The sequence below is a fragment of the Chaetodon auriga genome, chromosome 9 (assembly GCF_051107435.1).
Source record: "Chaetodon auriga isolate fChaAug3 chromosome 9, fChaAug3.hap1, whole genome shotgun sequence".
Taxonomy (NCBI): Eukaryota; Metazoa; Chordata; class Actinopteri; order Chaetodontiformes; family Chaetodontidae; genus Chaetodon; species Chaetodon auriga.
The window spans coordinates 26,841,683-26,854,985 of record NC_135082.1 but is presented as its reverse complement, the minus strand read 5'-3'; the positions used below and the strand labels follow the sequence as shown (position 1 = coordinate 26,854,985).

General features: G+C 43.4%; 1 protein-coding gene across 4 annotated transcripts in view; it reads left to right on the top strand.

Annotated features, from left to right (window-relative positions):
• glra1 (glycine receptor, alpha 1) overlaps positions 1-13,303 on the top strand; it is a 99,772-nt gene that overhangs the window by 71,847 nt on the left and 14,622 nt on the right. For all 4 annotated transcript variants that reach the window (XM_076739238.1, XM_076739236.1, XM_076739240.1 and 1 more), the window contains 2 exons: positions 6,296-6,510; positions 11,310-11,456. In XM_076739238.1, the coding sequence (XP_076595353.1) occupies positions 6,296-6,510; positions 11,310-11,456 (362 nt within the window). The remainder of the gene's footprint in view (positions 1-6,295; positions 6,511-11,309; positions 11,457-13,303) is intronic.

Sequence of the window (13,303 nt, the reverse complement as noted above, 5' to 3'; positions counted from 1 at the left end):
GCAAGGAGAATCCAGCAGAGGATGGGGGAGGACGGCGACGGCCGCCACGCTCTGTTTCTCCCTCCAGGTCCTCCAAGTGTGGCTGAAAACCATCTGTGCAGTCCACCTCGCCAGTCCACAATTCTTACACTCCAGAGAAAACACAGGATACATCCGCAGCTACATACAGTATGTATGTGACGGCTGTGGAGCAGAAACTGAGCTGTAAACGTTTGGATATTTAGATTTTTTTTTTCCACTGCAGAAAGACAAGCTGAAACTTTGCTCATTTTGAGGTCTCACACATAATAATGTAATATGGTGCTTTTATTTTGAAATGAACTTCTTTATTCTTTAAACATCACAGCTTCTTTCTCAAAATATTGTGACTCGGTTGTCAGAATCGAAGATCTAACCTTCATACACCAGAAAAAGATTATGACACTCCACATGCTTTTATTTTGAAGGTGCCTAACCTGCATTATGTCCCATCCAGCATCCAGTTAACAGGAAACACGTCCAGTTACAGAACAAAGTTCTTAACTCAAGGATTAAACATAAACCAGGAAGTGAACATCATAATCAGATGTAATCTGTCAATTATTATTTAGTTGTAGAAGCTCTGATGCTGCCCTGAATTCATTTATCAATAAATCAATAAATCAGAAAACTAAAAACTAACTTTCAAGGAGAAGTTCTACAAAAATACGGAAACAACAGGTTTCAGGAAAATCCATCTCCAAAACACCAAACCACTGGTCAAAGGCTGTGTGTGTGTGTGTGTGTGTGTGTGTGTGTGTGTGTGTGTGTGTGTGTGTGTGTGTGTGTGTGTGTGTGTGTGTGTGTGTGTGCAGCAGGCTGATTAGTTCAGATTCAGAGCCATCACTCACACAGAGGTTGACGTCTGCTGTCACCGCTGAGGAGATGAACGATCCACCTCCAGACGAAAAGCCTTGACACGACTCAGCACCAATGCGCGTGCACACACGCACGCACACACACATGCACACGCGCTCACACACACACGCAGATGCACACAGAGCAGAGACAATGAAGTGATAATCCACAGCTTTGCTATATAAATACATGTAATTCTGTTTCCTCTCAGTCAGTCTCACGTCATGTATGATTCATTTCATTGTATTTCCTGTTTGAATAATTGAAAATGACAAACAAAACATTATCCATTAATTGTTTGGACAAGACAGTTTACATCATCCTGCCATGTTTGTGGTTTGTGGAGGGACTCTCTGCTTAATTCTCGCTTTAAGAGCGTTTTTATTCTCATATTGTGTTCAGATGGTTCATATTCACAATTAAAATGTTTTTAGTCAAATAACTCAAACTACTGTTATTCCTGCAAAGCTGGTTGTTCTGGACTCGAAGGGAACTTTGAAGCGTCAGAGTGCTTTCACACTGCACTGACGGTTGTATGTGGGGGGTCAACAGGGGCCCAGTTTTCTGCTGTTTGGTGCTGGACAGATTATTATGGCTGGATCAGAGTGCTGACTCTGTAAACTTGCTGTAAGACCAAAACTATGAGCTAAAAGAGGCTAAAACGCTCTGCAGAGCGCCCCCTGTTGAATCTGTTTTTAACAAATTCAAACCTGCTGTCGTCTTTTCTTTCTCTCCTCAGTACAAAACTGACATTCTTCTTTCTTCAAGGACAATTTACCTCAATCCCGTTGAGTCGCTCCTCCTCTCCTGCTCCCGTAGTTCTCCTTTTGACTCCTTCTCATCTCATCTCCGGCCTATTACTCTGCAGCCGTGCTGCTCCTCTGTGACTGTGTGCACGTACGTTTGTGCGCATGTGTGCGATCGTGTGTGTGTGTGTATGTGTGTGTGTGTGTGTGTGTGTGTGTGTGTGTGTGTTAGTGTGTGTGGTTGAGCGTGCACACGCCTCGCTGCTTCCCAATCAAGCATTAAGAGGGAATTAAGGTGTCATTTTTCCTCAGATTTATTAGCTGCAGTCTGTTGTGACTCCGAGAGAGAGAGAGCATTTCCCTCCATCTCTCTCTCTCTCTCTCTCTCTCTCTCTCTCTCTCTCTCTCTCTCTCCCAACTGTTGTCTTTTTCATTTCTTTCCATCCCTCCATCCAGCCAACACACACACAAAGAAAAGGCCCTGTTTGAAATACTAATTATGGTTTCTGCTGCATTGCAGGGTGCTTTGGTTTCCTGGCTGCCGATATGTTTGTGGTGTGTTTGATACAAACACATACAGGAAACGATTGTCATCATTTCCAAACCTAAACCTGATTCTAATCCTAACCCGAAAACCTCGTCACCAAACCAGGGTTTGCCATAAAGCAATGTGATGTCACCTGACAGTGAGTGTGCAGCCATGCTAGCAGCTCTGTGTGGCTGTACTTAGGCGCAGCAGTTTGAGCTAAATGCTAATGTTGGCATGCTACCATGCTCACAACACCAATAATATCACGCTGACGGCCAGCAGGTATAATGTTCATCCTGTTCAATACATAGTTTAACATGTTAGCATGACAGCATGTGCATGCTAGCATTAAACACAAAGTGCAGCTGAGGCAGATCCATCCAGTATTAGTTGAGATATTTCAGTCTTGACTGAAATAGTGAACCAACAACCCACTAACTTAAAGTCCAATTGGACATACAAGAACAGACAGACACACACACACACACACACACACATACACACACACACACACACACACACACACAGAGTATGAATGAAGGTACAGTATGGATTTTAAGGACACTGCAGTGTTAAGTACTGCGCACCCACACTCACACACACACGACTGCACATGCCAGACAGCGACACAAGTGTGTACAGCACACACGCGCACACACACACACACACACACACACACACACACACACACACACACACACACGCAGACTCAGCCCCCACAGTGAGATAGGAGCCCGGCTGAATAATTTCAATCTTCTTATCAGATGGAAAATATGGACAGCACTTAAAAGCTCTGAAGTGTATCACAGCTATAAATCAAGTCCGACTTCATCGACTCTCCTCCTCTTCCTCTCTCCCTCCTCCTCCTCCTGCTGCTGCTGCTGCTGTCATTGTCTCCTTCCTTCTTTCTTCCTCCTCCTCTCGCCATCACCTCTCCTCTCCTTTCCTCTCTTCTCTCGTCTTTTGGGGTTAACTCTAATTGATGAGGCCGCCTTCCATTGATCTTCTTTGATTAAATGGATCGTCAGCCATTTTGCTCTCTGGCTCTCTGGTGGTTTATTATGAAGCCCGGTGCGCTCATTACATTACAGAAAGAGGAGAAGGGACATTTGTTACTGTTGCTCCTGTGCTGCAGTGTAAATAAGACCTCAGCAGTGTGTGTTAATTTAATTATGTTTATTGCAGATTTTCTTTTTTGTGCAGAAAATGCCACTTTTTTCTGCGTGTTTTACACACCGCAGCATTTTTTTCTACAGAGTATTTATATGTTTAAAAAACTTTTTCATCCAAACCTGTTCAGGAGAACATCAGAGATTCATTTAATAATGTGTCAAACCAAAAGAAAGCATGTAGTGACATTAACAGTGCTAGATTATTGGTTCAAAAGACCAGAAAAAGAGCGCCACCTACAGAAAGTCAAACTGTGTCGTGAGAGTAAACGCCACAGTCCCACCCACAGTGTTTGATTGGCAGGTGATCGCTGCAAGGTTCGGTGCAGAAAAGCCAAAAGAAATGAGGATTGAGCACCAAAAACTGGGCTTTTGTAGATTTTTGCCTACAAGACGTGTCGCATATGGTAGTAAAACAGCAGCAGAGAGATCAGGAGAAGGAGGTGAATTCCTGACCCCATTCCTCCTAATCCATCAACTCCCCTTTTACAGCAACATGCTGCGAGCGTAAACATCCCCTCTTACTTTCCCTTCACAGCCACACAAGGACTAACAGAGCTCCTGGCAGACCACAACAGGCAGCTGTACATCACCAGACCTTCAGCTGCAGCAACACAGTTCTGCACCACAAGAAAGCAATAAATTCCAAATTAAAGGAAGGCGACACCACGAGGGTTAAAACTGTCATTTCAAAGCTGATGTTTGTGTCACGAGAAAGAGACAAACTCGGCTGATTTACCAACGAACACACAATGAGGTGAAATGAGTAACGTCACCATCTGGTTCAGTTCAGACTGTCAGTTCTCCAGCTTGAAGGTTCATTCTTGACTTTGGAAGCAGCAGCTGGACTGTGAGGCAAACAAAGCACTGAGGGAACATTTCCAGTGAAACTGCCCAGTGTTTGACTGTGTTTCTGTCTTTTTCTATCGATCTAGTTTATGTTTTTTTTTTCATTCATCGGAGGATGATGGAAGTTAAAGTTATTAAGAGCTGGAAAAACGACACAGATATTCTTTACTGTGTTATAAAGTTTCTACTCGATGGTCAGCGCTCCAGTCCGAAGGTCGCTCATCAGGCTGTCAGCGTTATCCTGTATGTCAAGGTTTTACAGTTAGATATCATTTCAGCCCAGGCTGATTTGGCGACACCTGTGGTTACCTGGTGGTGCGTGGTTTAATGCTGCAGGTCACAGAATTCTGGCTGCAGCAAAACAAACTGTTGATTTAGTCGGACAATAATTGATCTGGTTTTGTTCTGCGCACAGTGTGAGGCTGTGGACAGCAGAGCACAGTGAGACTGAAAGGAGTTTGTTACCTGGCTGAGAAGTTTCAGGTGTGCAGCCCGTCGCCTGCAGCTCCTCGTCCATCAGCTCACTGTGGCTGCATCACACCTTGCATTCCTCGTCTTTCGCCAGTTCAATGCTTTTAATGTGAAGCTGCAGCAGCAGGAAACGTCGCCCCCTGTCTGCCGCACAGACCGCTGCTGCTCGTTTATTAAACGTTTGTTCATTTTAAGCTTTATCTTCATTTTCTCTTCCGTGAGTATTTGCTTCACACGGGAATCGAACTCCTGTGTGAAAGTGTGTGTTATCGCCCCCTGCTGGCAGTGCACCTTCACACACACTCGATGGGTGTTACACTCTGTGGGTTCATATGAAAAAAGACTGAATGGAGCAAACAGCAATGCAAACTAATTTTTTTAAATGATGAAAATTTACACCAACGAAGGTTAAAGCTGCAACTAAAGATTTCGCTCATTGATAATTTAGCAGCAGCACACAGGCGTCTTCTCTGCTTTATGAGGGAGGACGAGGCAATAACTTCCCCGTTTTCTGTTGAGTCATCACACTTCCTGCAGCGCCACGCTGCTCCGAGGCACCTCTCAGACACTTTGCTGTTATTGCAACAAGTAACTGGCAGCAAAAATCCTAAAACACCTCCTGTGTTTGTGTTCAAATATTTAACATGTTTGGTTTCATTTGATATTTAGCGAAGCCGAGCATTTGTGTCTCTCTGATTTTCCGCTCATGACTTACACTTTGGCTTAGTGCGCCTGCTGGAGGAGGATGACATTTTGTCTCTAAGCTGTCGACTTTGCCTTCGGTCCTTCTGTGTTTGCCTCCGTGGTTTATCCTCCTTTTCACCGCCGGTCCGACTCCTTCCTCATCCTCACCTTCCTCCTCGTCTCTCTGGATCACTCTTTTTAATTTAGCCCTCCGTCTCATCATTTCCACTAGTTTTTTTCCAGAGGACACGACTGTGTCGGTGTTTAGATAATGTGACTGTTCAGATGAAGATAATGGGGAATTCAGAAACGCTCTTCACTGCTAATGGAACGGCACCACCTGAGGGAAACTGATGAAAGATGACAAACAAAAGAAAGTAGTTTAAACCTCGACCAGCGTTATTATTTCTTTTTCCTGGAATCAACCTCTTGTGCTTGATGCTCTGCAGATCAGTCATTTCCAAATGAGATATGCATGTGGAAAAACAGGACACCTACTGAGACAAAATGATTGGCTCCATGAATATATAACTAAGTGGTGAATATCTTTGAAGCCTTCTCATTACAAAATAATAACCTTTTGGAGGGTGCAGCTCTTTCTATTGCTTTTAAAATGCTCAACATCACAGTAGATTTAAATAAAATGGAATAATGGGAGTTTTTTTTTCATTCATATTGAACCTGCAGTTGCTTTTAACTTTTTTAGAGAGAAGTTTTTAAGAATTGAAATCGGCAGCTCTTCCTCTATCACCGTTTCTGGCTTTGTTCAAGTTTATTTCTCCAGTCAAGAAGCCGTCTTTCTAAAACTGACTTGTTCAATTACCAGAATCTCATCACCGTAACAAACATTTTTCTGTTTTCTTATCGACTCTACTTCCTCTCATCACCACCAAATTCTTCCTCTTGTAATAAAAAAATCCTTTCTTCCTCCCCTTCTTCCCCCTCCCCCCTGGCCTGATCTCCTCCTCCAGGTAAATTCACCTGTATCGAGGCTCGTTTCCACCTGGAGCGTCAGATGGGCTACTACCTGATCCAGATGTACATCCCCTCTCTGCTCATCGTCATCCTGTCCTGGGTTTCCTTCTGGATCAACATGGACGCCGCGCCCGCCCGGGTGGGTCTGGGCATCACCACTGTGCTGACCATGACCACGCAGAGCTCCGGTTCCAGAGCCTCGCTGCCCAAGGTGAGGACGAATCAAACGCGCCTTTCAGTGCCAGCTTTCATAAGGAGCAAAACGATGATTTTATATATGAAACATTTTTTTAGAGTCAGCAGAAAGTCATGTTTTATGATCGATCTGGGAGAACAGGCGAGTTACACGGTCGTACTGTTTTATACTATTTGTGCTTCTAGCAGTGTCTGTAGCTGCCTGGCAGCCGCACTACCCACACAAATCCTCTCCAAAAGACAGCGTTCATTAGTGAGCTGAAAGGTGTCGGTAGCTTCGGACAGACCAGAAAAAACAGGCCGACTTTACAAACAGGTTATTACGACCCATTTTACATGTGTTGTTCGGTGGCGGCCTCCAGTGGCCACAGCAAGTACGACAGGAGCAAAGGAGGAAGTCAGGTGACGCAGCACAAAGAGGAAGAAAGTCCTCATATGGAGGAAGGTGGAGTGGATGGATGAATCAAACACACACAGAAGCAGCTGTTCACGTCCCGTCTGAAATCGAAAGTCGACGATGATTTATATTAAGTTATGTACGCGTTAAAGTTACATCACGGGCGTCACAGTAACTTAGTTATTTTGAACTCTTCCGAAGCCTCTTTGGCAGTGAATCTATTCAGCTGTTCAGGTGTGAGGATGTGTCGCTTTCCCCCTGATTCCAGTCTTTATGCTAAGCTAGGCTAATCAGCAGCGTCAGTTGGAACATGTCTGTGTTGTTTAGCTTCAGACTCCATTTTCCTACTTAACTGTCCAACCTCAACTATGATAGGATAATATCATCAGTGCACAGCATTGTGTTACTCCCCTTTTAAACAATGATATATAAGTACTATAAATATAAAGTAATCTTTATTTTATGAGTAGCTTAAATGGGTTTAGAAGAAGCAAATGTCTAAGTAAAAAGTACAGCGAAGAAATGATGCATTTAGGTAAAAACCATACCAGATGATCGTGAAAGAGAATCGAGGTAGAGAAAGAGAGATTCTGCTGAAGAGGAGGAGGAAATGAAGTAAATATAGAAACAGAGAGGAATTAACGAATGAAAAGGAAAAGGGGAGAGATGGAAAATGTCCTCTTCATTGACAAATTTATGTTAGAGTGGAGGAAAAAAGGAGGGATGAGAGAAATGGAGGGCAGGAGAAGAATGAAAACGAGACGTTAAAGGAAACAAAGATGAGAAAAATAAGTTGGAAAAAACGAGAGAAATCTTTCCCTGTGAGGGATTTAAAGATTAAAGAAAAAAAACATAACGGTCAGACTTTGCGTGAGCCTGTAGGATTGTATAATTATGTCCAGGGAAGCTGTAATCCCCAGCACACACACACACACACACACACACACACACACACACACACACACACACACAGTCACTCGCTCACTGTTTGTTGACATTAGGTGCTTCATGCGCTCTAAAAATTGAACAAGTGAACCGTGATTCCTCTGCAGTTCAGCTGTCACAATAATGATCACACAGCACAGCTGAGCTTAGGTAGGCATACTGCTCACACACACACGTACATCTGAGTGTGTGTGTGTGATTGATAGCAGACACACACGCCTAAACACACGGCTCTTTTCACATGCCACGGAGGAGGGCTTCGCCGTGTCAGGCGAGGCAGGAAAGGAGACGAGGAAAGAGGAGAAGGGATGAGGAGAGGAAATATTAAAGTTTTATCTGAGAATTATTCAGCGAAGATGATGAAGATGATGTTAATATTGCAGGTAGACAAAATGTAGAAACATGCAGCTCCATTAGCCAAAACGCTACATGAAAACACTGCTACAGAGGTTGGTTATGTGAACTTAAAGGGCAACAAGCAGCACTTACCTGCCTTGAAAGAAATAATGAATAGCACAGGTGAGAACCAGCTTTCACATCATCCTCCGAAAGCTGCCTTCCTTCAGCGTTTAGGTTTTGGTTTTTCAGTGTAGATAATCAATCATCATTTCACGAAAAGTAAAGTCTCATTTTCCACCACTGACTGTGCTAATCTGACTTTTCTAACGTCACATTCGCATAACATTACCCATAATATGAAGATAAACCAAAACTCACAAATCAACGATCTGTCAGCTGCTTTCAACCAATCTGAATACCAACATCAACGACTCTGAATATCAACATTATAGCACCCAAACACACTGTGATTGCAGTTTGAGGCATTTTTTCTTCCTCTCTTTTGACTTTTAAGATCTTGCAAGCACCAAATAAAAGAGCAATTTAATCACCAAAATGAACAAAAAGCTTATTTCAGCTTATTGCTGATTGCAAACGTTGCTACGGAAAGTTATAAAGCCACAAACTGGCAATAAAACAAAAAGGACACCAGGAAATAAAGTGTTTAGAGACGTGACGTCCAACATTCGGTGGATCCACTCTGACTCCATCTGCTTCATTTACTTCACTTAGTGCTTTGTTCCCAGGAAGCCTTTCAAGCACCTTTCAGAGGCCGATGTATTTATGTGAAGGAATAAAAGGAGCGTTTAAAAGGTCGTTTCACATATTTAAAGCTGCTTCGTGGAAATGCAGAATTCTGCTTGCGTTTGTCTCGTTTTCTCGATCTGCGTTGTTCTAATTTTAGAAATCCATCCAAACGACTCCAAAATAACATCCTCGACCGTCTAAATCTGAATGTTGGCTAGTGAGAAAAGGTGAGCAGATATCAGGCTGCATTTATCTCCCAAACATTTCCTTCCTGTTTGTTTAAAAAAGGTTTTCATTTCAAGGTAAATGATAGAAGATATGGCCCCTTTTCTGTGTGCAGCAGCTTTAAAAACCCATTTTGTTTTTTGTTTTTAAATGCTAATCCGGGGTAATGTAAGAATCCTCTTCCTGCTCTTCTTCTGTTTCCATTTCTCGCTCCCTGGTTCTCTCTCTGCCTGGATGACCATCAAACCAAGTGAACCAGTTGACCGTTCAGGCCTCAGCGGCTCTCAGCAGCTCTGGCGGGGGGCGGGGGGGCGGGGGGGGCGGTCAGGCATTCGAAGATAAATGTTTTCACAGGCATCAGATTCGGCGCAAACGAGCACAAATGACAACAAGGCCGAGCGGCGATGATAAGCCCTGTGTGTTTGTGAAAGTGATCTAAAGTCATAGTTTAATTGGATTTTAAACGGCTGATTGTGGGGTTTCTCTCGCTGCGGTGGAGCAGGGATCTCCCTCTCTGGCTGCTCCGTGTAATTGCGTGTGGAGATGGAGAGCTGTAATGACAGGCCGGGGTGAATGCACTTGAATAATGGTACTTGGCGGGCAGATAGCAATCAGACAGTGATCCACCCAGACGTCATTTAGCCCTTATTATCCGGACAGTCCTTAGCCCATCATGCATCAAACCGCAGTATTTGTATGTAAAACTTGCTGACGTTCGGCTGGTTTTGTGCTGATTGTATCTTGTGTCTTGGCTGTCCGTTCAGTCTGGTGGATCTCCAAATAAAGCAGCACAAAACTGGGATCTCAGCTCTAAACAATTAGCAAACGTTAGCATGTGCAGAGGAAGTCACACGTGTTTGTGCTCATGCAGAGTCTCCGCAGCAGTGGTTTAACGTCTGACCCTCTGCAGCTTCACCGGTGGAGGTGAAGTGTCAGGAGCTCTTCAGCAGATGACTTTTAAAGAGGAGAGTTGTCTTCTCGGTGTTTCCCATCAAACGTGGATTAACCCACAGCTGACCGCTCGTGTTTCTGCCTCACCATCATGATTCTCGCTCAGTGAATCACTGATTTTCACACATCAGTGTGAGTGTGGTTGCTACAGATTCAGCCACGTTTTGTAGCTGATCTGTAAGCACTTTATTTTATTTAGAAGGACGTAAAATGGGATCTTTAAACCGACACTCTCTGGAGCACAAATATAATTTTGCTTCTCTGTGCATCAAATGGAAATACTTTGATGTGCCGTTTGCTGTTGTGTATGTAGCTTTAATCCATTCAGACATAATTGGAATATTTTTTTTATTAATGCAGGATATTGGCTGCAGTTTGAGGTTTCTGTCTCACTGATCTCACACACACACACACACACACACACACACAAATACACACACACACACACACACATAAATACTTGCGATTGGGGTTCATGGAAAAATGAAAACGTCACAAAAGTCAACCCAAAAGACAGAAAGTGTCCTCTTGCTGCCTGCAAACAGGAACACGTTCCTACAGTTTGGAGCCTGTTTGATGTAAATTGTTCACATTAGTATTTATGGATTGTATTACAGTTAAGGTTACTCGTTTACAAAGTCGATATCAATGTTTTCATCTTCCAAAGTCATTTTTAGACTCAAAATAAATATTTTTTCCTTTCAGTCACAGTTTGTCTGACTCAAAATTCTGAATTTATTCCTTAAAATGAACACGTTCACTCTCGCTTTGGACCACTTTGCTTTAATGCAGTTTGATTTTAATCCAGGACTAAGATGCATCAATGAGGTTGTCTTATCTTGATGTTTGATAGTTTTTATACACATTTTTCATCATCAAGAGCTCAAATTTTGAGGATTTGATTTCCTTTAATCCAGGGAGCAAAGTGTGCATGTATACAGTGTTTAGAGTGCAGAAAATCATTAAAGACAAAAGTTGAGGACACGATGAGAAACTGCAGCTCTGCTGTGTGAGGAATCGATTTATCCTGACAGTCTGAAACTTTAAGACGTAAACATTTCATTTTCTTCCCATCATCACTTTAGTCGTTAGAGCTGCTTTGTTCAGACTCAAATCCTGATGATCTCAGGATTATGAAGCGAGACGTCGTGGCTGCTGGGAGATTCACGACCCGACAGATGAGCCTCTAACGCCGTCTTCCCCCTCTGCAGGTGTCCTACGTAAAAGCCATCGATATCTGGATGGCCGTATGTCTGCTGTTCGTGTTCTCGGCCCTGCTGGAGTACGCCGCCGTCAACTTCATCGCCCGCCAGCACAAGGAGCTGCTGCGCTTCAGACGGAGGCGACGACACATGAAGGTGAACACTCTGGCACACCTGGCATGAAGTCAAACATTTCCATCCACATTTACATTTTCCATCTGATCTGCTTTTTGTCAAGTCTCAGCTGGGTTGAAGAGTGAGATTCAAAAAAGCTCCAAAGATGATTCTGAGTTAGAAAAGACAATGAGACCAGCTTTTTAAAGAATAATAAGGATCTGACAAAGCTTTAGTGATGATAAGCACCATTTTTGATCAAACTCTTCACTTCTTCTGTCCTTTGAACTGTTTCCTTCAGCTGGAACCAGACGAACCCTGTTTTCCAACGGTCAAACACAATCAGTTCAGCGGTTTGTCCACACACAAGCTTCAGCTAGAAGACAAACAAATAGTTTAAAACCACAAAGTTGTTGTTTTTAAGGTATGAGAAGTGGTAGCGCTGCCGTGGGAATCCTCTGCTGCCTAAAGCTTTTAACAGAATAAAATATTTGGGCTTGTTAGGTGGTCGTTGAGGTGACGTTTGGCACTGTAAACACCAGAATGCAGTGTGGATAAAACTCCCCGCTCTCCTCCATCCTCGGGCCCTCTGACAGATTCACTGGGTGTCTGATATTAGCTTTGTGCGGCGCTCGTCGCCAGCAGAAACACAGGCCATCAATGTTTCATGGGAGGAGCATTGAGCATGATTAAAAGCTGCGCCGCGGAGCAAACACAGACGAGGCTCATAATGGATTCACCATGTAGACGAGGAGAAGAAACATCGAGCTTCTCCCTCTGCGCTGAAACTTTTGTTTGTGGAAATGCATCATTTACGAGAAACAGCGTGTTTGCAGCTGTGACTGCTGCAACCTGCTTTTCAGTCCCTCTCATGTCTGACCTGCACCACACGGTCCATTTAGTAGATGTTCTGGAGCTTTCAGTCACATTGCATGATCCTCATCAGCAGACGGAGCTGGTGGCTTAAAAGCTGAGCTTCAACCTTCATTCTTGAATGTGGAGAGAGACCATGTGATATGATCAAAAGCTCCAGAAAGGCCATTAAATGCATCCTGTGATGATGTAAGTGTCAACATGAACATCTCCACTTCAATGACAGCCGTGATGAAGATCATGTAATATGACTGAGAATTTGAGACCTTGAGATGTGAATTTTGGTGAAACTTAACTGAACACAGTGGCTCAAAATGTCTAATAACTCGTTTTTAGCAACTGTTGTGTTGCTTAAACGCGTCTGTGTCTTTGCATCGTGTTAAAAATGATGCTCTAACCTGTTAATTTGGCCGCCGCTGACGGAGAACAGCAGTGTTTAAACATCACAACCGCATCAACAAGCTCTGTCTTTCCATCTTTTGACATCCAAAACAAACATGTCCGCCTCAAAACCACCTTATTTTTTTAAAAACTGTCTCCGAGCCTAAGAAGCCTATTTTTGATGACATGAAGATAAAGCGGAGACCTGAAAATATGTCAGTTCGTTTAATTTCTCAACACTGCTTTGGATATATTTAGTAAAAATGACAAAGCACAATGTCAATTTCTCCCTGGAGGGTTATTGAGATGTATCAGGCTTTTTTTCCTTCGTCTGCTTTCCTTCGTCAGTTTTGTCTTTGGAGCATTTAATCAATCAATTCTATGTGTCCAGCTGGATTTATCAGTCCCAGGCTGCTGTATTGAATAAGGAGTAAAGCTGTCAGGCCTGCGGGGAATATTGAAGTGCTGGTTGATTGTGAAACTGGTGGTTTGTGTGTTTGTGTGGGTGGAGGACAAGAAAACACAAACACCCACAAGAAACGCAACGATGAGCCTGCAGTAAACTCTCCCAACATCCTGGATGTGTGTGTGTGTGTGTGTGTGTGTGTGTGTGTGTGTGTGTGTGTGTGTGTCAG